The sequence below is a fragment of the Typopeltis vanoorti genome, chromosome 8 (assembly GCF_054136105.1).
Source record: "Typopeltis vanoorti isolate ZY-2024b chromosome 8, IOZ_Tvanoo_1.0, whole genome shotgun sequence".
NCBI lineage: Eukaryota > Metazoa > Arthropoda > Arachnida > Uropygi > Thelyphonidae > Typopeltis > Typopeltis vanoorti.
In genome coordinates this window covers 24,197,819-24,224,373 of record NC_143556.1, presented here as the reverse complement: position 1 = coordinate 24,224,373, position 26,555 = coordinate 24,197,819, and the positions used below count along the sequence as shown (strand labels likewise).

At 35.6% G+C, this 26,555-nt stretch overlaps 1 protein-coding gene across 1 annotated transcript in view; it reads left to right on the top strand.

Moving 5' to 3' along the window:
- The window catches only part of LOC150103852 (transforming growth factor beta receptor type 3-like), a 315,988-nt gene that overhangs the window by 76,801 nt on the left and 212,632 nt on the right, over positions 1-26,555 (top strand). Inside the window, exons 3-4 of the mRNA XM_090397076.1 lie at positions 8,720-8,856; positions 23,231-23,437. Coding sequence (XP_090253202.1) covers positions 8,720-8,856; positions 23,231-23,437 — 344 coding nt within the window. The remainder of the gene's footprint in view (positions 1-8,719; positions 8,857-23,230; positions 23,438-26,555) is intronic.

Sequence of the window (26,555 nt, the reverse complement as noted above, 5' to 3'; positions counted from 1 at the left end):
TAGTTGATCAGTTCACTTCTTTGTCATATACTTAGTATTTCTTTATTATTAATCGCTTGATAACGGGCATGGCATTTAACATAGCGGTTAAAGTAACGACTCTATGCCTTTTTATGTCCATCTTTTAACAATCTTCAGATCTTGTATATAATACAAGTATATACATAGGAAAAAGCGTGTTCATCATGCATTCTAAAGAAGGAAATCAAGATTAATTGGAAAGACTTGGATTAGAATCTTCTTTAGGATATAAGGAACATTTATAAAGATTTTCAAGCGAAGGTGAGTTAGCTCCTCTCGTAGGAACTGGCAGTGTATGTTTCATGCAGAAAACAAGAGTTTCTACCCAGCAGACAGGCTGGACCGCTAATACTAAATATATTTGTTTCCTAGTCTTAGTTGATTTGGCGTAATGGTAAATTATAATCTAGATAAAACTATTTATCAATATTTTCGCCATATTAAGTAGAAATTTTGAACTTTCTAGTATGTAAAAATCCAAAGACCACTGAATTTGTTCCTTTAGGCGATTTTTTTTTTTTTTTTTTTTTTAAAGGAATCGTGTTGTGGGATTGATATGATAATTTTCGAAACTCTGAATAGCGTGGCTTGAAGTAATCTATGAGTATATTGGTGAAATCAATATGCTTTGAAAACACCGTTATGATGATTTCTTAGTGAAAATACTATCGCATTCGCCTCATCTGTTACAGTGTATCGCATGATGTATATGGGTTTGATAAGTCGTTGCATCGAAAAAAGAGAGCAGTTTTACCTCCATAAGTAGCACTTGCCACTACTATGCACTTGGCAGTGACTTCATAGGATTCCAAAGAAAACTCTTGTAATGCTAATCCTATTATCGACATAGCTCATCCAACCAAACCTACTTAATCTTGATCCTTCACTGAACGTCACAACCGGCTAGAAGGTAGTGCCCTTATCAGTTCAATATTGACTGATAAGAAAAGACTTTTCTTCGTGTTTTGGCTCTCCGTTTGCCTTAGGGAATACAGCGCGTGTCTACCGGGTTTCCTTTTTATTTGCTCAGCGACTTTGATGTAATTGCCAGAACGGGAAAGTGTTGTAATTTCACACGTTATTCTATTCCGCTGCTGAGTCTCGCGGCTTTTTCCTTCCCCTTCTACGGCTTTAATGTACTGCAATAGATAAACTGATAAAAGGCAACTCATTCGTAAATGTCAGTTGAAAGATCCATATTGTCGCAAAGAAAGTCATATTTAACATTGTGTTCATCTAAATGCGACATTTTTAAGTAACGCAGCAACTGCTCAGGTAAAACGAACAGTGCCATTTATGGATAAATTATTTTCACTTTCCCGGTGGTTTAGCCAGTTCATTAATTGATTATCGCTCTTTTCCAGTCCCCTCTTCGCTGTTTAAATATGACTGTTATTATTTATTTTCCCCAGCGACTACCAAGTCCATCTCTCTCTCTCTCTCTCTCTCTCTCTCTCTCTCTCTCTCTCTCTCTCTCTCTGTATATCTTTCATCCTTTTCCTAACCGTTCAATTATGTTTTATCTTTAACTTATAAGATCTCCTTCCTGTTCGATTTCTCAGAATTCATCGTAATTGGTTCACATACTTTCGAGACTTGGAAATAATTTTACTCTGTTAAAAATCACCCGTATTTTAAAACTTACAAACTTTGTACCATATGATTCATCCATGGATTTAAGTTAGAATTATTACGTCATTAAGACATTAGGAGAGTAAATTGTGTCTGATTTCTATGTGTTCAATGGCTGGTTTTCAAAAAAATAAAATAAAATAAAGTAAAATCTTCACTATCCATTCGTGGAAGTCGGTCAGCTATAATGCTAATGAGATGCTCACGATTAATGTTGGAAGGAAAGGGCATGTCCAAAAATTCTGAATGCTTTGCTGACAATCAATTGATATTTCTTTCTGTTATACATTCAATTACCATTTTACTAGGATACTCTTGTCTTGGATGTTTACATTTCTTTTGATATTACACGTGCTATTTTCTTACAGCAAACAACAACAACGAAAAATGTTGCACAAACATGATGCTGCAGCTGAAGATATTTTATAAATGAGACGACGTCTAAAAAAAAAAAATAATGTCTCGGGTTTTTGCTTCCTGAAACTGTGGTTTTTCATCCCACAAAATAGATAAACGGGCTAGAGAACAAATACAATTCATAGTCCCGCTGGTCTCTGAATTGTGGCGTAATATCAGCCAACTAACCAGCCTTTCCTTACACATACGTATTAACAGTTTCTTCAAGCTTAAAATTAAGAAAAACAAACAAAAAAAATTATGCATTCTCTTCCTCAAGCAGGCTTTGGCTCACTGATAACTTTTTGCATTCTCATTCCAATCTGTATATTCTCTGCTTCTTCCCTTCCTATTGGTACTCCCATGGCTACTGCACAACTGAACTGAACTGTCATTCATCATTCCTCCACTGTCTTCGAAATCGATCAAAAACACGGACAGGCAGCTGCAATAACACTTACAGACAATCCAATTTCAAGCCCGCTGAACTAACCTCTTCTTCGTCTTTCTTTCTTGCCGTTATTACGATCTTTCTTCTTTCTTTCCATATCTCTATTTTCTGGAATAGGATTGAGCAATCAGATCGAATCCTGTGATCCTGTTTCCCAACAGGCGACAGATATGACTCACTAAATTAGGTTTCTCGTTTACGATATCTGACGAATTGTGAAAGCACACGATATTTTGTTATAAATACAGTAAATATGCGTAAATATAAAAAAAAATTAAGCTTAAAATGCTGATTGCACAATGACATTTCACTAATACCTATAAGAAGTTTGAAAAAAAAAAAAAGACCTCTAGTTGTTTGTAGATTTATTTGTCTTACTTCAATGAAGTTAGAACCCGAATTCGACTATCTTTTAATCAGCAAGTGAAATCATTAAGTGAAATAGTTTTGTACAATGAACTAGGGTTACCATATTTTAAAATGTCAAAATGCTGACATCCCACTCGGCACTTTGGCTGCGATTTCTGAATCGCTGAAAATTTATTTCAACAATCCAGGAGCACAGTACATGGAATTGTAAATGTTGTGATGAACAACAGTATGATATGCAAGGGTCCCTTCAGCAGCAGTGTCTTCCAATTCTGAATTTGGTTTGATAAAATAATCACTTAATTTTCCTGTTGAACTTCTCTAACACACTTTAAATGCTTTTCTGTTTTTGCATGTAGTTCCAAGTCTCTTATCCCATGCTGTGCGACCGAAACGTATGTACCAGGACTGCATGCAATACATTTAGCCTCCCATGGTTCACGTCCAGGGCGAAAACATGGAAAATTTTCCCTATGATTATTATTGAAGTAGCACTTTCTTTTAGCTTTAGACATCCTCCAGATAATCTGAAATAAATATAAGTAAGATGATATAAAATTATATCATAATGTTTAGGTAGGCTTACATAACGATTATGTCATAACCTAAAACGTGGTATATATTTTAATTCTGATATAATTTGATAATTTAATATCTTACTCGATAAGGTCATTAATACTAATTACGAACGAACAAAACTAAAGATGCGTCTTGATTTCCACTTCAAACACCACCACATCATACCACTATCATAGCACTAAGTATGCAGTAACGCCATTAACGTGAGGCCAGCGCCAGCGAGAAAGAACGAAAAGTTGAAAAAAAAAAAAAAAAAAAAAACTAGTGCGGAGATCTAAAAGCGCAATTCGATTCGATTATTGACTCAATTGTTCTACGTGTATAATATAATCACCCTCCTGCATTCTTGTTTCAGCAATGTTGCCAACACAGGAGAAACGCCTTGGGGGAAAATCTAAAATTCTCCCACAGAAATGCGGACATAGCGGAGGTTTTTCGAAAATGTATGCGGACAGATATTTTCATTATGAAAATGCGGACATGTCCGCATAAATGCTGACGTATGGCAACCCTACAATGAACTATTGTATTTAATTGCTGTTTCTATCCTTTATACGCTTCACAAAAATTCATTTATTTTCTATTGAAAATATATATTTTTAAATTATTTAAAAAAACTTCTTACCTTATTGCTGACACCATTTCATTCCAATTAACAAATCGACTTGTTCACTCCAGACTTTTGTCTCAAACAGCATAAAGTCCAGATCACTAATGTTACTAACTCTGACAATCCTATGTTGCAGGTTCGTTTTGCTCAAATCAGGACTTAACACATCCGGGCCTTATTTTTCTTATTTTTTTTAAAATTATTTTTATATTATTCATAGTTACCAAAGATTCTCTATAATACATATAGTAGCCTGAGTGGCCTAAGGGTGGTGGTGATTTTCCCTTCAGTCGTTTCCGACCCTAGGCTTTGTAGGCATTGCCTCACAAAGCGTTCCTGGTGAAATTTTTACAGGGTAGTTCACCATTGCTCCCCCCCCCCCCCAATTATATCCGGGCTCGGGACCGGCATATGGTAGGGGCGTATTCATGACTGTAATCCATGTGTGCGCGTGTGTGCACGGGATCGGTTTGCCTGTTCTGAGAGAAGAAAAACCCAAATTTCCTGGTGAAAAAAAAAAAACCCTGCCTCTGTATGAGACCTGCTAACTCACCTTTCATCGAAAGATGACTAGAATAAAGGTTTCTCATGTCACAGACGGGAATCGAACCCAGGTCTTTTCAACCCAAGGGCTTCGTCTATACTGACTGATCTATGGAGGATCATGAGCTAAGACTTTTACAAGAAACTTAAGCGTTCCAATAAGTGGATTGATAGTCTCACCGCACTTATTGGAGGCGGTGAAAATGGCCTACTACCTTAATTTGCTTAACAGCTTTTCGCGCGCGCGCGCGCGTGTGTGTGTGTGTAAAAATGTTGTTTTGCGTGTTGTCTACTTAGTTAAAGGTATTTCCTGAATTCAGTTATTATTATTGTTATTTCATTTATACTAATAGCAATATTAATCGGCGACAGCATATTAGAGCTTTAATGGGTACAGTGGATTAACTTTTGATCAACTTAACAGAGTGTTTGCTTGTTCACATTACACTAAAGGCAACTGTCGGTTTTCTACACTCACAATTAAAAGAAGAATAAGTGCGTATCAAATTTCTTTTATGCGATATCTATAGGTTAAGTTTTTCTGTCATGTATATTTTATGTAAAAGCATGTCTTCATTCTATGGATAGATTAAAAATTACATCATTCATTGATCCTATATCATCACGTGACCTCGCACCCATCGCAATGAATAATTTCCAGAAATCTTCACATAAACAGAGTGGAAAGCCTGGTGAAGGATCAGATCTTGCAAAGACTCTGAACAGCTTCATCATTACGACTCCGTTAATTGAATCACCTTTCCAGCTGGTAGTCAGCGTGACCCTGCACTTCCTGTTGCCATTGCACCCCACGATGCTTGCTTTTATCCGGAAGCAGAACGCATTTATTTCATGCACGTGACCTGTTTATCGCATTTTAAGAACGTTGTCCCAGCAACGGCATTCAAATGCAGTTCAGACACACCAAGTGAGGGTGTGATTAAACGGCCGTCAATCTTGCCGTAATGCAGTACTTCGGGGCAGGGTGCGTCCTATCCCCCCTCCCTCATATCCCTTGCTGCTCGGCACCTTTAACTACTGATGCCTGCATTAGTTTTACGATCTGCTTAAACCACAACGCCAGCTTCGTGGCTGAGTAAATTTAATTATAGTTATCTCTGTTGAATATTTTACTTGGTGCGGTAACTTTGAAATCGTTGAAGACGGAAGTCACAACCTTTTGAAGATGCCGAAATGCTGAATCGTGTATGATTATCTGCCACATTGGTCGCATATAGAAAAAGAGCAGCTTTGATTAAGTAAGAGAACATTAACCTGTGTCTTAAACGTTCATTTTGAAAAGGGTACTAATCAGCGTTTCTTGACGTCATTGGTCACCAACTCCCTCTATTTCCTATGAAGATTTTTTTTTAATCCTCTTCCGCTATCTAATACTACGAAAGTAGAAAATGGCGCCAGTTCTCAGGTCATTAGCCTATATTTACTGTGTAAACTATCTCTCATTTATGCAATGCCATTTAGCAAATTTTCGCAGGGTGTATTGGCCATTAGGCTTAAGTTTGCAACGGATTGAAAGAGTCAGTTCTGTTAATGCCACTTATTCGTGTTCCCCCCCCCCCCACACACACACACTATTAGCAACAGTGTCAAATAACAGAATTTGCATTCGTTGTAATATGATTGTGGACAGCGGTCAATGAAACCCAATAAACATTTCCTAAGTGTAAACTCATTTATAAAATTAATTATAATTCTGCAATCGTATAGATGCTGGTTTCAGCTCCTTGTCTAGTGTAGTTTGAATTTGAACATCCGAATGTGGTCAGAAAACAAACCCGTTTTCGCAGGATGCATTAATCTTTCTTTGTAAGCAATCCTTCCGTGTTGGAATAGTCAGTTCTTTCTGGACTTGGGTGAACTTGTACTGTCAAGTGATTGACAGCCAAGCATTTCCGTATTAGTTTTCACGCAACAGTTCAATTAGAGTTCAGACAACCTCTCATTTTGTAAGGGATCAGGAGAACTAAAATAGGACAATACCAATATGGATACATTTACAAAATCTGCAAGAAATTCATTAGTTAAAAAAATCTTTTAGCTTGTTTTTGATTTTTTTTTTAAAACGAATCGCGAATTTGATGTTGATTTAATATCTTAGAATTGTTAAAACCATTTTAAATATCCGCTAGTTGAATTTTATAAAGAAATAGGTTCAAAGCATGCAAATTTATGAAAAGCAGGTCGAGTGCGATAAAGCAAGCTATTTTTTGTTTTTTACATGTTCAAAAAAAGAACATGTAAAAAATATACCTTGCAAATAGTTTTGTATAAAGCGACAGAAACTGTTATTGCAATTACTGTATTCTCATTGGACCACGAGGCTCACTACGAATCCGTTTCAGAAGAATTATCAAGAGCAGGGATTCTCAACCTATGGTACGTGTACCACTGGTGGTACGTGAGCTACTGCCTTACTGGTACATCTAATATCTTGAATTCAATATAGTGGTACGCCACTGCAGAAGGTTGAGAACCCATGATCTAGAGAATTTAGAGTGGAAGATTTATTTATTTTTCTGTAAAACAAACAACCCGGCCACAGAGCACAGGCTTTAGTTTTAAGTACAAAACTAAACGGATTAAGTCTAAACAACGACAGTCCTGCTATACTTAATACGAACCTACTGTTTTATTAATCATCTGTTTACATGTAAACCCAGCATATTTGTTTAACAATTAAATTCGACCAGTTTTTAATTGCAAAAACGTCATCATATTCTGCCTTTCATGGTTCACTTGAGAAAAACAGTTTGGTTTGAAGTACGGGCCAAAAGGATAATATATCTGGGGTCCTATGGAAGCACAGAAAAAGTTGAAGACATAGGAAATATCTTTCACTTAGACTCATTTAATATGTTGGTAGAATTTTTTACATATGTATTAATCTTATTTGAATATATTTAAAACAAGTCTTATGTTTGGCCATTTAATTTTTTCTCGAAACTTCATCCAGTGGCATGATGTTCCCAAACCAAAACTATTTTGCTAAATATTTTCACTAAGAGAAAAAGACTTTTGTTTGGTTTGCTTGTTAATGTTGGAAATTAGTTTTATGAAATTAGTGTCTCTCACCATCTCATCTTTCTACACCACATTATGGATCTCAGGTAGAGAACCATAAGCCAACCTCCTGGATGGAGGTAGCACTTGATAGGACAGGAGTACTACACCGGCAGAAAGCATATTTGCAATGTTTTTTTTTTTTTTTTTTTTTTTGTTTTGTTTCAATATTTGCAATGTTTCCTTATTAATCGCCATTTCCGTTATCTGATCGTCCCACGGTAATGTTTCGATCATTTAATCATAAATCAACTGAATAGGCTGATTCATCTGAAAGGAGATTCTTTTTAAACTCCCGTTGCTTTGAAGAACACAAAGATATTTACATGAAATCAAAATACGTCAAATCAATACCTATAAACTGATTCTGTCACCTGGCCTGAGACATGGTGCTTCGTGCATGATTAGATGGAATTTGACGATTGATAACTATGCTAATTAACACATAGTAGTGTGTGCATTGAACTATGTTCTGGATATCGAACGTTTAATCGTTTTGTACTGTGAGAATCACGTGTTCTCCCCTCATTTTTTCCCCAGTGCGCGAAGCCTTGTTTTAAAGATCAAACCTTTTCGAGCCACTTCAGGCCTCCAATGAGCAGAGTGATGATATCACATCTCTACAATGAAAGCCATCTCCCACAGATATTCACAAAAATCCGTACCTCAGTGGGATTTGAATCCAACTTCGTATTGGTTGGAGAGGGGAAGTGCTATCCATCAGCTCATTCAAGTTGCCAAGAAATTGAGAAGTTATTTGTATTTTCTTTCTATATTCTACTTATTGTTCAAACCTTGTGTCCCCGATTCTTACTGCGAAAAAAAAAAAAAAAAAAATCTGACTTCATTTCTTGAAGTCTAATTACTGAATGCAAACTTGTATTCCAGTTAAGCGCTTCAAGCATTTTCTTGAATTACTTACTGGAAAACACCATGTCAAAATGTAAAGCATGTAATTCAATATTAAGTGTTAAGAACAATTATTTCCTTAATTATAGTTTCTGTTTTGATGTATAATTGTATACCTATCGTTTTAGTGTCATCATCACCACCTACTGAGTCTACGTGCGATATTACATGGCAGTTCTTCCATTCACCTTATGTCACCTTCCAGGTGGAACAAGGATATTCTGTGACCGGTTGTACAAGTCAAGAAATTACCTCGAGCTCTCAGGTGAGATAATTCCGATTATTACAGCTTTAAATTCAGTGAATTTATTATTATTAATATTATCATTATTATTGTCGTGGTTGTACATTTTTTGTACAGTTATTATTATTATGCTGCTTCTTTGATTCATAATCATCGGTAATTGTAAGATTAGTTCGAATAACATGAAATTTGACAGGTTTAGACGAAATATTTGATCGCATTCAACTTATAAAAATATTGTTTGATTTTTTTTAAAATAAAAAATGCATTATATATAAAAACTGACTGTAAATCACACAAGTAAATTTTAAAAATATAAAATGATAGACGAATATTGAACCAAATTTTTATTGTTAATGCTTTTGAAAAATCAATTTTAGGTATGTTAGTTATCATTTTAATTCATTCGAAGAGCGGTTGCCTGCTACATAGAAATTTGATTTCTGTAATACGTAAAAAGGAAGAAGTTATTAGTTTTTAGCTTTAAGCGAAAATATTTAGAGAGCTTTTTCTTGTGCACAGCTATTCGAGTAATTGGTCGTAAGATGCAACAAAAAGTGTGCTTTCTGTTGCAATTTTTTTTTGTGTGTGTGTGTTTGTTTTCTTTTTCATAAATAGAAAAACATCTTGAAAGCCATAAACCGTGTTCGGGCACAAAAAAGAAAAATAGAAAAGTTGGAAACAATGCATTGTTTCATTAAAATAATTTCGAGTTGTTTAACAAGTAAATAGTTGAGCAATCGGTCGTCACGGTTTATCTTTTGGCAATATTAATAAATGAAGCAATTTTTCTGCTTTTGTAGCGCTGTATATTAAAAATGATACAAAGATGCAACTTTTTTTATGTTCTTTTTGCTTGTTTATAAGTAGTAGTCAAGATTATTTTAAATGCATTGCTTTGATAATATTGTTGTAAAAATATATACATTCAGTTCAATATTTAATATTTCCGGATTAATTTTTAGAACATTTTTGAATTTATATGGGATTCGCTATTTATTTCTATTATTTATTGTATTGTTTGTAACATATACGATATTATGTTAATGCGGGAAATGAACAAATTGATCTTATGTTATAGTAGTCGCGTTTTCATCAGTCGAAGTCAAGTCTGCACAACAAACTTGACTTCACACTATGCAAATACGCTATTAAACATATCGTCACCGAATTTTGTATGGTTTCCTGTTTCACTAGTCGAATACTAAGCAATGTTTTAATCCAAAAATTTTAACAGAAATGGTTCTTCTTTCACCCCTAAATCACAAAATAAAAGAAAATAAATAAATAAATAATAATAATAATAATAATGAAACAAATAAATAAAATAAACATAAATCATTAATTACGAGACTTTCATTATTTTACCACAAGATGGAGTATAATTCAGAACGAAGAAAAACTTAAATGTTACAGAGTTAAATAATCGTATATATTGTAATATATAATCAGAAAAAATAATCAAGGAAGGAAGAAGGATTTTTATGAGATTTTCATGAATGATATTCAAAAATAAATTGTTAAAACGACGATGTTACATTAGCAGGCCTTGGTTACAAATCATAAAATACACAGAAAGGTTGCAGGTAGATTTGTAATGTTTAAATTATATATTTCCGAAATTGAAAATCAAACAAAACAAAACATTTAAACTGGCATAATTTCTGCAGTTATATTAAACATATTGTGTATTGTCCGACGCAATGAAAAAGGTTCGTTTGTTGGACTCTTTTATAATTGTTATAAGAACTTTACCAAAATAAAGAGCCAAAAGGCTTTATTTCAGCGATGCAAAGTTATATAAATTAAGTGGATATTAAATCCAATCATTTCAAAGCGGAATACAGAAACTATAAAAGTTTCATGCGAAAATTAACCAGAGAGCTTGCGGGAATAACACTCACCGTCATACTACGAGTTGCCCTAGCCGAACCTTATAGGAGACACGAACGCTAGCCCAAGCGCCCGTATATATATATTCTCCTCCTATTGATCCATTTTGAAAACTTTTTTTAAATCACTCCTACACATTGAGAGATCTCTGGAGCCGTAACACGACAATGACATGTGTAGGCAAGTGGCTAGAGAGAAGAAAGGAATCTATTAACGTGTTCCATGAAGGGCATTTTATACGTGGGAGGAAAATGATATGGGAAAGGCTGTTCCAAGAACAGAGAAAGACGGAAGAAAGAGAACGAGAAGTTGGTTCCATAAGCTTGGAGCTGAATCGTGTATACGTGTTAATTAGCAGCTGCCTGTGGTCGTACATGATTAGAGAAAGCACAGGAATAGTGATGAACAGTTCAGTGGGGCAACGCCCATGGAAATACCAGTAGAAAAGACAATGTAGAAACAGCGTGCTGTGGAAAAGCTATGGAAGGGAATCAGTGCGTGTATGTGTGATAGAGAGAAAGGTGACGCAGAATCGATGGAATAAATCTGATAAAAGTAAACCATTCGTTATCATATTCAAATCACCCGCAAAAAAGGCAGGAGAGAAACCGTAAGATGTAAAGTTTGGAAAGAAGGCCGTGATTTCAAACTCTGTCAGATGTGAGTAGCTACTCACTGATGAAGCCTCAATAAAGGCTGAAACCGGTCTGGGTAGTGACCTCCCACCATAATGTAATAACAGCATACATTTCCTAGGAAATGTGTTTTTACATTATGGAAAATCCCAAGAATAACGATCAGAACTTTGCCACCTTTGCTACGAGTTGCCCGAGATTGTACTACGTACTAGGACTACGTGCATTTTCTCACGCTAGTAGTCGCCGATACTTTTCTAGTTTATTATACTATATTCGGCATGAAACTCTCTGATTCCAATCTTTGAGTTTCTTATTCGGTTTTAAAACAACGTGGGATTTAATATCCCCTTAATTTAAATAATCTGTTAGATGTATTGGGAATATTGAGTTTCACTAAACTTTTCCATTGCTTGTGTCCAAAGACGAGTAAGGTCAGTAGGAGATCTGCTGTGGAGCAACAGTGGTGGAATCCATATTGGTGATCACTAATTAATTGATGGGTCTCTAAGTAGGGAAGCGTTTTTCTAATGTCCTATCGAAAGATCAGAAGAAGCGTACTGTGCATTAGTTCGTGGAATAGTGGGAGAAGATTTACTTTGGCCGGCTAAACAAGAGTGGGAGGAAACGAGTGATACGAAAAAGTTTGTTTATCTTTAGGTGTTTTTATAACTGATATAAATGGATATATCCGTTATATATACTGATATAACCATTGTTATATCAGTATGAAAGAGAGGTGGAAACATAGAAGGCTGAAATTATACTCGATAGCTTTGACGAGTGACCGGAAGACTGTACTGCCACTGGAGCAATAGACAACTTTAATGCATTTAAGCCGTACAGTCTGCTTTGAATTTTTTTCTAAATTATACATCTGTTATGGGCTTTAATGTAAGCTGAGTGAGAAGCTAGAATTTTTAACTTGAGCGATTAAGTGTATGCTGATTTTTTTTTTTTTTTGACTAATTTCGCACATTTTGCAACAAAAAAAAAAAAAATTGCCGTTGTCTCTATCATGTCGCAAGTTTGTGGCTCCTATTTAGCAACGAGAACTTGTGGGTTACATTTAGATCCAATTAAGAAATAAACGCACGCAAAACCAAACTGCGTTAAGGCAACGCTGGATAATTTTGTGAAGCACTTATAAATAGGTTGCAAACAAGGTACTGCGAAATCTTTACCTTTTCGTGGATTGCAAATTACCAATTTTGTAATTTCATCTCACTATTTACTGTTGCATGTCCTAAAACAGTTGATTTTCAACACCCAGCGCGAAACACCGACGACCACTTTGCTTACTGGGATTCCAGTTAACTACCATTAGCTCTGCCATAGAACTAGTGTTTTTTTTTCAACTTTGCGTAGGTAGGATTACCATAAAAACCAGCTTGTTTCAGAAATAACTCGTAAGATGTTGCGGTATCTTACATTTTCTTACTTTGCTCTGCAAATATACTGCTAATTAAATGAACTATCTACTGTAAAAGTTTTCCAAAACAATTAAGTAGATTTTTTTTTTTCCAGAAAATCCTTTTTTATTAATCTCTTAGAAAACTATAATTAATTATGTTTACGCTGCTCATTGGGAGTAATTGTTTTCATATGCAGTTACATACAGTAGTCCTCATGAGCGTGTGCCCACTTGGAGGTTTTCTTATGCAAGCCATAACTGGTGAATGACAAGCTATGCGAACAACAATGTGAAATGCCCTTTATCCACTTACTCTCGCAGCGTAACCGTGACCGATGTGGAACAGTGAATTCCGATCAGGTTACACAAGTCGGCGTATATTGTTCTTCTCTTACGCATCTTCTACTCCCCACCTTTTTTCTTGGCTTCTCCCAGAATATTTGCACGTTTTTGCATTGAGGTTGATCACGTGTTTGAACTTTCTAGTTGTTGTTGTTCATAGTAGCAGCCACGTTGATGGTGACAGATCACGGCCCTCCTCGTGACAGAACCACGGTGTTTCCGGGTTGTGGTGTGTTTTCTTCGCGCGTTCTCGAAGTGCGAAAAAAAAAATAAAATAAAAAATCTTGAATGTCCTAAATTTGTTGCATGTGTTTCTCCCACGGGAATCTCAGAAATCTGGAAATACTTGCCTCAATGGAGAGTATTCATTGAACCGCTTTAATATCATGCAAGCTTACACATCTGCCATATCACTTGGAAGAACAGTGTGTGTGTGTGTGTGTGTGTGTGTGTGTGTGTGTGTGTGTGTGTGTGTGTGTGTGTGTGTGAATTTTTCTGCTGATTGTTACCATGCAACATTAACATTGTCTGCTGTTTATCTAACTTAATCATAAGTTACTCAGGAACCTCTCCTGGACGGTCACATGAACGTTAACATGCAATATATAGATTTTTGTCACAAATATTAATGTAGGTATTTGCGAAGCATTGCAGTAATGGCCATGGAATATGTTTTATTTTGTATTATTTTTTTCAGTTCTCCATTTAATTCATCTTTGGCACAGGTAACAAGTGTTTCGGATCCAAAACTCGGAAAAATCGAATGTAGGCAAAAATACGTAAATACGAGAGTGGTCTGAAAAGTTCTCGGCCTCGACCATAGATGGCAACACTATTGGGAAGTTTTTTTTTCTAAGTTGGTACATCTGTCATAAGCATCCATGTGAAATTTCACGTCATTCTATTAAGTAGTTTGTTTTATACAGCTGTCTGAAGCAAAGATGTTGTCTGTATCTCTTGAAATGGATAAATGCGGTTATAAAATTCTTTGTAAAATAAGGTTTAACGCTAAAAGAAATTCATGAAGTTCATAAAAGTTTATGGGAACTGTTCTCCTTCGTTTTCGACAATTAAGAAATGGGCTGCCTAGTTTAAACGTGGCTGTACCAGCCTTGAAGATGATCCATATGAAGGACGTCCAAAAAGTGTACACCAGAAATCATTGATCAAATGCTCGATACGTTATTGGATGACCATCGAACCAAAGTGCATGAAATTGCTGAGACTATAGGCATTTCAAAAGAACGTGTAGGATATATTTTGCATGAAGAATTGCAAATGAAAAAACTTTGCGCAAGATGGTTGCTCACAGCAGATCAAAAACACGCTCGCATGAAAATCTCTAAACAGTGCTTGCAGCGTTTTAGCAAGAATAAAACTGATTTTGTGCGTCAATTTATTATTATGGATGAGATTTGGATTCACCATTACTCACCAGAATCCAAACAGCAGTCAAGACAGTGGACAGAAGCTAGTTGTTCAGCACCAAAGAGACAAAGTCAGTTCCATCAGCAGGAAAGGCCATGGCATCGGTGTTTTGGGACTAAAGGCATTTTGTTTATTAATTATCTTGAAAAGAGTAAAACAATAACCGGAGAATACTATTCCGATCTTTTAACCAGACTAGACGAAAAAAATTCATGAGAAAAGACCCGGTTTGCAGAAGAAAAAAAAAATCTTTCATTAGGACAATGCACCTGCCCACAAAAGTGTTTTGGCAATGGGAAAATTAATGGATCTGCATTATGAATTGTTGGAACATCCACCCTATACCCCAGATTTGACTCCCTCTGACTTCTTTCTCTTCCCAAAACTAAAATTCTTCCTCGCTGGTCAGCGTTTTTCTTCGAATGTAGAGGTGATTGCAGCTGTAGAGGGGTATTTGGTAGATCTTACTGAGAACCACTACAGAGACGGGATAATGTCGCTGGAGTATCGCTGGATTAAAGGTATTAGTCTTAGGGAGATTATGTTGAAACATAAAAATTTTGAAATTATAAATTAATTTTTTAATTGTTCCGCCGAGAACTTTTCATACCACCCTCGTATAAATAATATCTGTTGGGATTAGGAATACTACATGTCGGTAGTTACCAGTCATTTTCTCGTGTCTATGTATGCTATCTAGAAATTGCACTGATCTTCTGGTGATGACGAAGGCAGAGAAAGATTGCCAATCGATTTCTAAAAAAAAAAAAAAAAAAAAAAAAATGTAACAGAGACAAGAGGCATATCAACCATAATATATAAAAATTTAATTAATTTTTAATAGGCATCATATAAATATATTTAAAAGTATTGTAAGGAACTTATAAACAAAGTTTTCTTCATAATAATATCTTTCGAGTATCTAAATCAGGGTTCTAAGAAAATTCATCGTAAACATTTTCGCCGTAAGACATTTTACATTAATTTTTGTAAATAATCAATGGATGATAAAGGGTATTATAAAAACATTAAAAAGGCAAATCGTTATTAAGGTGAATGTCAGTGATACATAACGTAATGAAATCATTTAAAAATTGTGCAAGTTAAAAGAGATGCTGCGTAAATAATTAACTTTTTTGCTGCGGATCGTCAATTCAACAAATCCATCAGTAACATCGCTCATCGGAAGAAATGTTAATGCTGTGAAGCATTTAATTTTCGTGTTGAATTCAGCACCTGTTTGTTAGCGTAACTACAAACCAACGGCAACAATTTTGTGATAAAGATTTCGTGCCTTATGAAATAAACAACCTGTTATAGTTGTTGATGTAAATATGTTAGAAAAAGCGTTGATAGTTGCTTTCTCGAAGTCGACCATTAATGTTTCGGGATCTAATGATGAACGTAAGCGCTTTAAGGCACTGAATAATCTGCTGTGAGTTAATTTTGATTTGCCACGAAGCAAAGCAAAAAGCCGCCATGGAATCCTTAGGGGTCTCATGCCAGTCCCAAGCCTGGATAAAGGAGGAGGGTCGGTCAGATGAGTGTCGATGCTCTGACCGTAAAGAAAAAACACGATTGTTATCTGATGCATATATGATCAACAGCTACAACATGCCGGCTCGGACGTCGCATCGGATCAGCAAGGTCCGCGAATCCTATCGAGCGATTCCATATCATACTCATTACCTGGTGGCGATATCTGCTTCAATTCTTCAATCAGTTTCCCAAAGCTATCCAAATCTAGCTTTTTCAAATAACTCACTACAGTATCTTGTCCATCGCTGTACAATTTTATCTTTATTCATCAATAACTTGCCTTTTTCGTCTTTAACTGTGGTCTGTTTTGGTTGTTGACACCTTCTATTAATGGTTCTAATCATTTTGCACACCTCCCTACTTTTATGCTTTCCATGCAGAAATTAGTTGATAGGCGGAAAAGGGGACATATAATTGAGACATTCAAATTGCTAAAGGGTTTCTATAGGATTAATTCAGAGGATATTTTTGAGATCAGGACTGGTGGTGGGAGAACTAGGGGACACCTATGGAAGCTGGGCAAGATTGTGGTTAGCAAGGGTGTTAGAGCTGGGTTCTTTGCTTTTAAAGTGGTAAATGAGTGGAATAAGCTGCCAGAGTCTGTTGTGGGTGCTATGACGGTGAGTGAGTTCAAGGCAAGGTATGATAGATACTGTGAGAATGTCGTATAGTTGTGTGGACATGATGTTTAGGGCCTCTCTCGATGGTCTAAGGACTCCTTGGAGTCGTCCGTAATAATAATAATAATAATAATAATAATAATAATAATAATAGTACTGTTCTATATTATTGCATTGGACTTCTAACCATTTGATTTTATCCCTTCTGATTGCTTTTGTTCACCTCATTACACTTTCTTCTATATTGCTCCTCAGTTGTTCTGATGTATCCCTTCTTATCTTCAATTCCTTTCTCCTGTACTAACTTCAGTGTTTCTTATCTAATCCATTTCTTCTTGATCTTCTCTTCTTCTGGTACTATTTCTTCAACTGCATCTTTTATCACCTTCATTACTCCTTTCACTCTTAGATTCGAATTTTTTTTCTTTGTCCACACTTTTAAGTTTCCCCTCTAACACTGTTCTGTACCTTCTTCCTATTTCTGCTTCACTTATTCTTGCTGTATCTCTTTATTTCTGATGATGGGGTTTATATTTCTTTTTTAATTTCAACTTGATGTTTGCAATCACTAAACTATGATCCGAGTCTATATCCGCTCCTTGAAAAGTTCGACACTGCTGTACTGATGTTATCTATCTTCTTTTAATTATAATCATATCAGTCTTGTTCTTGTTTTTTCCATCATTTGATCGCCACTTCCATTTTCTACACTCCTTCTGCTGGAATCTTGTGTTACAGATCATCGTATCGTGGTCCACAGCAAATTCTAACATTTTTTCACATCGTTCATTTCTTTCTCCGAAATCATATTTTCCCATGACTCTTTCCCCACCATCATTATATATTCCGACTTTGACATTCCAATCTCCTTCAATAATTAGTACATCTTGCTTTGGTATTGTTTCTGTCAGATCTTTGTAAAATAAGTCAATATCCTCATCTGTGCTGTCAGATTTGGGTGCATATATCTGGACTATTGATATATTAAATGGTTTTGCTTGAAATCTTGCTGCTATGATTCGTTCATTGACTGGTTTGTAGCCTGAGAGTGCTTTCTATCTTTTTTGTTAAGAAGGAAACCAACTCCTGCTTCATGCTTGGTGTCATGACTATCTATTTGTATCTTCCTGCTGATGTCTATCGCAATTCCGCCAGGCGCAGTATATCACACCGATATCTCTTCATTTCCTCGCGAAGTAATTATAGTTTTCCTGCCATCCAAAGTGTCCGTACATCCCATGTTCCTACTGATAACAGTTCTGTTAGTTTCAGTTTCTGTTTCCTTTAGGCATCCCACTTTTCGATCCAACTCCCGATCGCTCGATTGGTATCGCTGACCTTTTTAATCCGGGCGACGTCCGAGCCGGCATGTTGTAGCTGTTGATCGTATATGCATCAGATAACAATCGTGTTTTTTCTTTAATGTCAGAGCATCGACACTCATCTGACCGACCCCTCCTCCTTTATCCAGGCTTGGGACTGGCATGAGACCCCTAAGGATTCCATGGCGACTTTTTGTTTTGCTTCGTGGCAAATCAGAATTAATTCACAGCAGATTATTCAGTGCCTTAAAGGCTTACGTTCATCATTAGATCCCGAAACATTAATGGTTGACTTCGAGAAAGCAACTATCAACGCTTTTTCTAACATATTTACATCAACAACTATGAGAGGTGTTGTTTATTTAATGTGGCACAAAATCTTTATGGCAAAATTGTTGCCATTGATTTGAAGTTACGCTATCAAACAAATGCTGAAGTCAACACGCAAATTAAATGCTTCACAGTATTAACATTCTTCCAATGAGCGATGTTACTGATGGATTTGTTGAATTGATGATCCGCAGCAAAAAGTTAATTATTTACGCAGCATCTCTTTTAACTTTCACAATTTTTAAATGATTTCATTACGTTATGTATCACTGACATTCACCTTAATATAGATTTGCGTTTTTAATGTTTTTATAATACCCTTTATCATCCATTGATTATTTACAAAAATTAATGCAAAATGTCTTACGGCGAATTTTCCGGTCACGTCTAATCGCATATCTTTCAGTCTAATATTAAGAAGAGAAGCCATTTTCACGATCGTTGTTCATGATCACAGTTGTTAATATTCAGTGACATTTAAATTGGTGTTATTAGTAAATTATTAATATACGATAGTACCCACAGCGATTGTGGTCGCTATCCCACCCGCAATCGGTTGCAGACCTGTCGTATATTAGTATTGCAGATGGAGCGATCCTGCTCCAGAGACTAAACATGGAGTGTTTTTTATATTTCAGACCTCCAGTAAGCAGGGTGGTATTCTCGCACCACGTGATGAAATTCATCTTACACCTAAAGACATTCACAAATATTCATGCCCAGAATAGATTTTGCACCCATGATCTTTTGGTTGGAAAGAGTGGACTATCCACTCTGCCAACGAGATCTGCACAGTGAGTTAGTATTCGAATTATTTTTCATTGCGTGGCAGAATTGAACTGCTGGATTGTTTTGCATTCCAATGATTATGATTAGAAGTCAGCATTTGTGGATAAGTTCGATAGTTATAAGAATTTCTACAAGCGATCTTTCAGCAGCTACATTGAAAGATTCTCCAAAAAATGAAGGATTATTTATGCTAAAACGTTCATAGATTTGTGGAAAGTTTATCGTGTTGGCTATGTGTTTCGAAATTATTGAGGAATTGAAATTCCGACAAATGAGTTGATCCGAAAATTACGTAAGCCCAGGGATATAGCATACGCAATTTTTGGATCAACTCATTTGTCGGAATTTCAATTCCTCAATAATTTCGAAACACATTATATTTGCATGCCGTGCTCTTCTCATCTGCTTGCATTCAGTACATATTGAATTGGGAATTCGTGCCGACTTCATGAAAAAGAATTCTTAGAATTGAAATAGATAGTCTGTAATCAGTCGAGATTATCCTGTTGCTACTCATGAAAGAGCTGCTGCTGAGGAGTAAAAAATGTTAAAATTAACGTCAAATTCGCTGTATTTATTTGAATACTGTGAAAAACATCCAAGCTCATTCTTTAGCTCTAACTCTGAAAACTCTTTTCATCTGAGATTTCTTTATCCGTGAAACGCTTAAAGCCATTGGCTAAACAAATCAGAAAATGTTCCCTTTATTTCTTTGTACACAAGCTCTGTTTGAAAGCTTATTGATCACATTCTTATTGCACTATGCCGTATTGCTTAGAGTGAAGTTATCTCTGTTATGGGCGACTTTCTTTTTGCTCACTGTATCATGAATGTGTGTCTTTGAACATAGCGCGATAGCTGAAAATATGTTTGCTTTTCTGAGTGAAGAGAATTTTTAAAATTTTTCTTTGAAAATGTCTGAGGAATTTTAGAGGACAGCACTTGCTTTCACGAGTTCTTTTAGTAAATAGCATTCCTGTCTGATTTCTTAGGAGAGCAGGAGGGGGGGGGGGTAAAGGCTGCATTCATTCTACTAAGATCCAAATACAATTTGGCTTGATTAATACGAGTATAACTATGTATTAGCTAACTAAACTGACATTAGTGTGCTTTGTTGTGAACAGTGATCGAATCAAAAATTTATAGAACAATTCTCGAAGACAGAGATCTGATGAATAGAAATGAGACAAAATTCGACAGGATTTACTTGAAATGCTTATGTTCTTATAGGAAATTGCAAACCTGATTTGCTTTTGAACTGGAGCCAACATTTTGAGCACCGAATATCAACTAATCATGCCGACACGTGCTTCGGATAGTTAACATTCCCTAGCAGTTGGTATTTGGCGCATGTTTAAGCGAAACACCTAGAGATTCAGTAATCAGAAAATCCGAGTATTGAATAAATTCTATCCCAGGATGTTTTAAATTATCAGAAATCACGTACCCTGTCTCTCTTTAGAATATTACTCAGTTTTCCCAATTACTACACTGCACTCCATTGCAAATCCTTAGTTTCTGTGTTTGTGGTATGAATACTTTAATATCACTGTTCAACGAAATGGCATCTTTAATTCCACTGCTTATTTTAATAACAGCGGTGGAATTAAAGATGCCGTTTAAAATGTACTCTTTTTCATTTATCTCGTCTATCCCTTTAACAACTGCATTTTAACAGATACATTTACTATGAAAAAAAAAGGTCGGCATTCACAGCCCTGTGCTATATGATTTTCACATATTTTTAAATTTCTCTCTCTTGAACACATTTACTCCAAAATGTCTTTCATTCCTTCCTCTTTCACTGAAAAACGACTGCTCTAGACCCAAAATTTTGAAATGAAGTTCAAAAAGACGTAAAATGGCGAAAATTTTCTTTGGAGTATCTATACCTATAATTCACTTTTAGTTTGTTTTCTTGTTTTGCAACTTCTAGAGGATTCATTTAGTTCATCATATCCTTAATAGCTTCATAGCCATTTGACGAGGATATTCATGGACAGTATGAAGTCTAGTATGTAATAACATGGATTATGATGTAGTTGCACAAATACATGACTGTCACAACCTAACGACTGTGTACATTAACTAGGAATGACCCAAGGTTAACAAAGCAATCATTCAGCGAATTTCTTACAGTCATAAAGTACCAATTGATATCCGAGGCTGGAGGAGGCAGAAAAAATTGCACACCATAGAAGTCTGATAACGTCTTTGGCAGACACAATATGAAAGGTACATTCTTTCATGCCAATAGGGAGATGAGCATTCGAAATATTAGGGGAGTTTTCCACAATCGTGAAGTATTTAAATAATAAAAAAAAAAACGCAATAAAAAACATTTCATTTTAATTTATATACCATTACAGTTCAGAAAACACATATATAAGTTCTTTTATATTATTTAACTGAAAATGCCAAAGTTATATATTGCTTTTATCCCTAGACGGGAGGAGCAGTTATCCCTATATCTCCCACATCTGGACTCTGCACTGTTGTGATGGCCACTTCAGGCAAGATAACGAGCCATGTCATAGGCTTCTTATCATGCAGGAGTGGTTCCAGAAACACGAAAGATTTCTTTCTCTCTGCTTCATTTCCCCTCTGATTTGCACCCTATTAAACATTTATGGGATTACTTAGGAGTATTTACATTAATCCTTCTTCTCCACTGTCCCACAATTGAGAGGTTTACCATTGTCTTCACGGGACAGTATTCTAGAAGAAAACTTCCTCGTTCTTGTGGAACAATTACCTTAGCGTGCAGATTGTGGAGGTTTTGAATGCTAATGAAAATACTACATGATATGTTAAAATGACGCTTGGAAAGTGGCTATAGAATACGAATAACTTATTATACAAAAGGCACGTATTTATATGTAGTTGTATCTCATTTCTTTGTGCTTTGAAACCTCAACCATACTTCTGGTCTCTCAGATTAATTGCTACATATTTTTCATTCGTGTTCTTTCCTTCTTCTTCTTCTATTTTTTTAATATTCCGCACACGAAATGTTTTAAATTTGCAGTGCATTAGTAACCTAGTAGAAAGTGAGGGTTAGATAATCCGAGAATTCTCTTCTAAAGATATATATATATATATATATATATATATATATATTTCAAAAATATCGTGTACTTTTTCAAGACATTCAGACCGCCAACAAGCATGGTTGGAATCTCACCGTGGTAGGGGGGGGAGTGAATTCGCCAAGTATCTAAAGACTTGACTCACTAGACTATCGCTGATATGATGCAGTCAGCTAATCAAATCATTATTGACTTTTTATTCACATTTAATATCTTTTTGAACACCACCCCGCGTGCGACTTTCAGAAGTCCTCTTTATTAGTTATTGGTTATTATTTATTTATTTATTCTTCAGAACAGCAACTCATGTTTTCTCATGCTTATAAAAGTTCAATGTGCGCAGGGTGACACACGGTGCACACATATTGAACTTATAAAAGTTCAATGTGTGCACCGTGTGTCACCCTACACACATCATAACGATACTGCATTTCTTGCTGAACAGATAACATCTGGCGTTGTGAAAGCCGCGTATGTGCGATTAGTCAGGTTGTTCATGTTTTGTGGCACTGGCGATGACTATGTAAGCCAGACTGTACACCCCGTTCTTTCAATCCATTGAACAGGTAATTGTATATTTAAAATGGTTGTCAAAGATGATGGATATGAAGGCATGCTTTACCTTGTTGGAATACAGCATTGGCTTTGTTCGATGTAGTAGCCATAGCTCCAGCATGTTTCAGTACACACTTTAGGTTACCGCTTTTTTAAGTAAAAAGAATGGTCATAGATTTCGTCACATATCACGTAGAGAAAACATAACCTTTCGGAACATTCCCTTGAATGTTAATAGCAATGTGTGGATTTTCAGAACTGCATATATTTGAACTCCCATACGTCCCTTTAAAATGCTAGCTGAACAGAAACAATAGAATTTGTGGAATTAAACTTCAAGAGACCAAAAATCACAGTTATAAGGAAATTCTTTGATCATGATTACAGTTGTATGTAAACCAATTATTAACAGAGTTTCTTTTTTATTATTATTCGATAGGAAGTTCACGTTCTGCATTTGGCCAGTTCCGGGAGGAACACTGTCGCAAACACAGGCTATTTACCCAGTGTATCTCTTCAGGTGAAACCACGGCTTATTCACAGCACCCATGCAGGTCCTTTAGTCCTAGTTCTTCATTCCCTCATTCCCGTCATGTGGCATTTGGATGCTGAAAGAATTGCTAACAACTCCGGATTCATCGTTGTGGTAAGTTTGTGAAATTTTAGCATTTGAAATTGGGAAAATTGCAATGGTTTACAAAATGAGAAATTTGTATTTTAATTGTATTATCCATACTTTAATTGGCTGAAATAATTTTAGTGTTATGTTCATTTACGTACGTTGTAAGATTATATTAATTTCACAACGGGTTAAGGGTTCAGTAAGTTTTATGGGCTGAGGAAAATTTCAGAAATTTGGATTTTTTTTTTTTTGTGACTATTATCGCGAAAGGTTGTAATCAGTACAGTGGAAAGGCTAAGATTCGTTATTTATACATCGCCACGCTTTCATGGAGTCCAAGGGCTCATCGCTGAAGGGCTATAGTATCCAACCTACAGTTTACACCAGTATTTTTTGTGTTAATTGCGTATGTTCTCTGGCTGATTTACCTGTATGTGGTCTGAAAAATCCCCAGTTACTGAGAGTAAAAAAATGCTACCTCCGTATAAGATCGAGTAATTCACCTTTAGTTAATGATATAATATAAAGATTCTTCTCATCATGAGGAGAACTGAACTTGGATCGTTTTTAGTTGAAAAATTGTTCCGTCATTCTTCCAACTGTGGGTACGGAGGTTTCTTTATTTATTTTAGCATATTATTATTATTTTTTCAAAAAACGCGATAAAGTGGCTTGAATAAACTTTTTTTTTCAAGCCACTTTGGGCCTAGTAAGCAAGACAGTGGTCTCACACTGAACAATGAAATTCATACGACACATAAAAGACCTTTACTAACATCCGTGTTAGTAAAGGTCTTTTATGTGACAAGTAACAAGTGTCCAGTGGGTTTGAGGAAAAAAACCCAATTTCTAGGAGGATAATGTCTTCCACCTCTGCAAGAGACCGGTAACTCACTTTCAGAAAGGCTAAAAATGTACCTTTCATCCTAAACTCGATTTGAACTCAACTCTTTTCCAGCCGAAGGACACATTCTAGCTCTGCTACGGTTTGCCTCATATTTCGCTACCAAATGTTCAGTACAGCATTGCCCAGTGTTTTAGAATGTATATAAGTGTAGAATTATTAATAAATTGTTTGTAAGATATTTTTTATTTTAACTTTATTTATTTTATTTTATTATTTATTTATTTTTGGTTCGTGAATTTAGTTCGGAGTTACAATGGGATGTTCAGAAAGTACTAATAGCCAATTATGATGAATCCTTTCTGTATTCTTTCTCCCTAACACTAATCAATACAAAGGAAACTTCTAGAGTAAGAACTGAAACTCTCATACACTTGAAAGCAGAACTTATTTTCTACATCTGAATGCAGGTTATTATCATCATCAATGCTATCTAATAGTTGCTGATATTCATACTTATTTTACTTGATAATTAGAACAGGATACGTGGATAAAATAGGAAAAAAAGTAAACGAAGTCTGAAGTATTTTTACCAGTCAGTCTGATGATAGTTTTCGATGAGAAAAAAAAAATAAATAAAATCACTTCTCTTCATTTTGATCGGCTTTCTTCTGAGCATTATAAACTTCTTCTTTACGTCTTTATTAGACCAACTGACCATTAACGAGAGCGTGGATGAAACATTGTAACCTCAGTTCGGTTACTGCTGTCATATTAAACGGTGTAAAATGTCAAATCATTTCTCTTAGAAAGATCACTTAATGGAGAGAAGCAATATTTAAAAGAGCAGTCGGTCTGCTAAAGGCGTCTCTCTATATAGAAAGTTTATAATGCTCAGAAGAAAGCCATTCAAAATAAAAAATGAAGTGAATCTTTTTTGCTAATCGATTATAATACGCTCCGTCAGATTCTGCTTTAATGTTTTTGTTACCACCACATCTCATTCAGAAAAATGTGTATCTTGCTGTTAACACTGAAATGACTCGACAATAGGCCAATGCATAATAAAGAATTTTGTATCGTATGCGTAGATACAAAAAAGTATCTACGCATACGATAAACAAGTATATCTGGGACAGTCTCGACCAGGACAAAATAAATGGATTGCTACAATCCATGTACGTAAGCAGAAATGACTCAGTGAAGACGATGATGGTACCTCCGCGTCCAATGCCATTTGCGTTAAATGATTTTTTTTTTTTTTTTCGAATGCTGTCCACAGTAGCCTGTGATTGCTGTCTTCAGTTCAACCATATGCGGGCTGTTTCTAAACACATTATTCTTCAATTTGTTAGTTGGATTCGAATTACTGGTGAACCAACTATGACTGCGAAGCCAGCCTATTCTGTCAGTTAATTGCTTGTGTTCCCCTGCTGGCGCTTGTTTTATAGGGAATCAAAACCGTTTCACCTTGAGCTCGGTTAACTGAAATTCAGTTGAAACGCCCTTTAAAAAGATCCTCATCATTATACCTAGGAACTCCTCATAAAAAAATAATCACAGTAATTTCTTGTGATTATGATATCTATACACAATTTAAAGACCATTTAAATTATAAAGTAAGTTATCTTATCATAAAAAAAGCAGGCAAGCGTCCCTGAATTGCAATATTAAACTCCAATATTTTCATGTTTTGTGATGAGAGATTAATTGTTGAAGCGAAATAGTTTAATAAATATTTCAAACTAGAACTCGCTCACCGTGTAAAAGTTTATGGATTTCACTTTGTCGCACACGAAATCTTTTTTTGTCTACTTTTTTCGTATGTGTTTTCCTAAGATATTTATGTATCGGTGATTGCTTTTGAAAACGATTTTAGGTTTGGCAATCTTTGATTTGCAGTGCAGGATTTTATGTTTCCCATGTGTCCAAGTTTTTTTTTTTTTTTTTTTGCCAGATCTCGCTCCAAGTACAATCCCCTCCCCCATTTTCTGACTTTCATCACTTATTTATTTTATGTTTTCTGTCTATTGAACCTTCTTTTCGTTTCTTTCTTTCTTTTCATGAAGTTTTTTAGTTCTCTGGAGAAATGCCAAATTATTGAAATAAAAGATCCTTTGGACGCTCTATCATTGAAGTTTGCCGCTATTTCATTGCCCCTACAGTTTCTTTTATCTGTGTAGTATGCTTCAATTGCTAACAGTTCAACGAGAAAATATTCACTCGACAATATCGATTTGGAATAGTTCCCGAAATTGCAGTGAATTACATGTGATGCTGGTTACTGATCGCGAACAT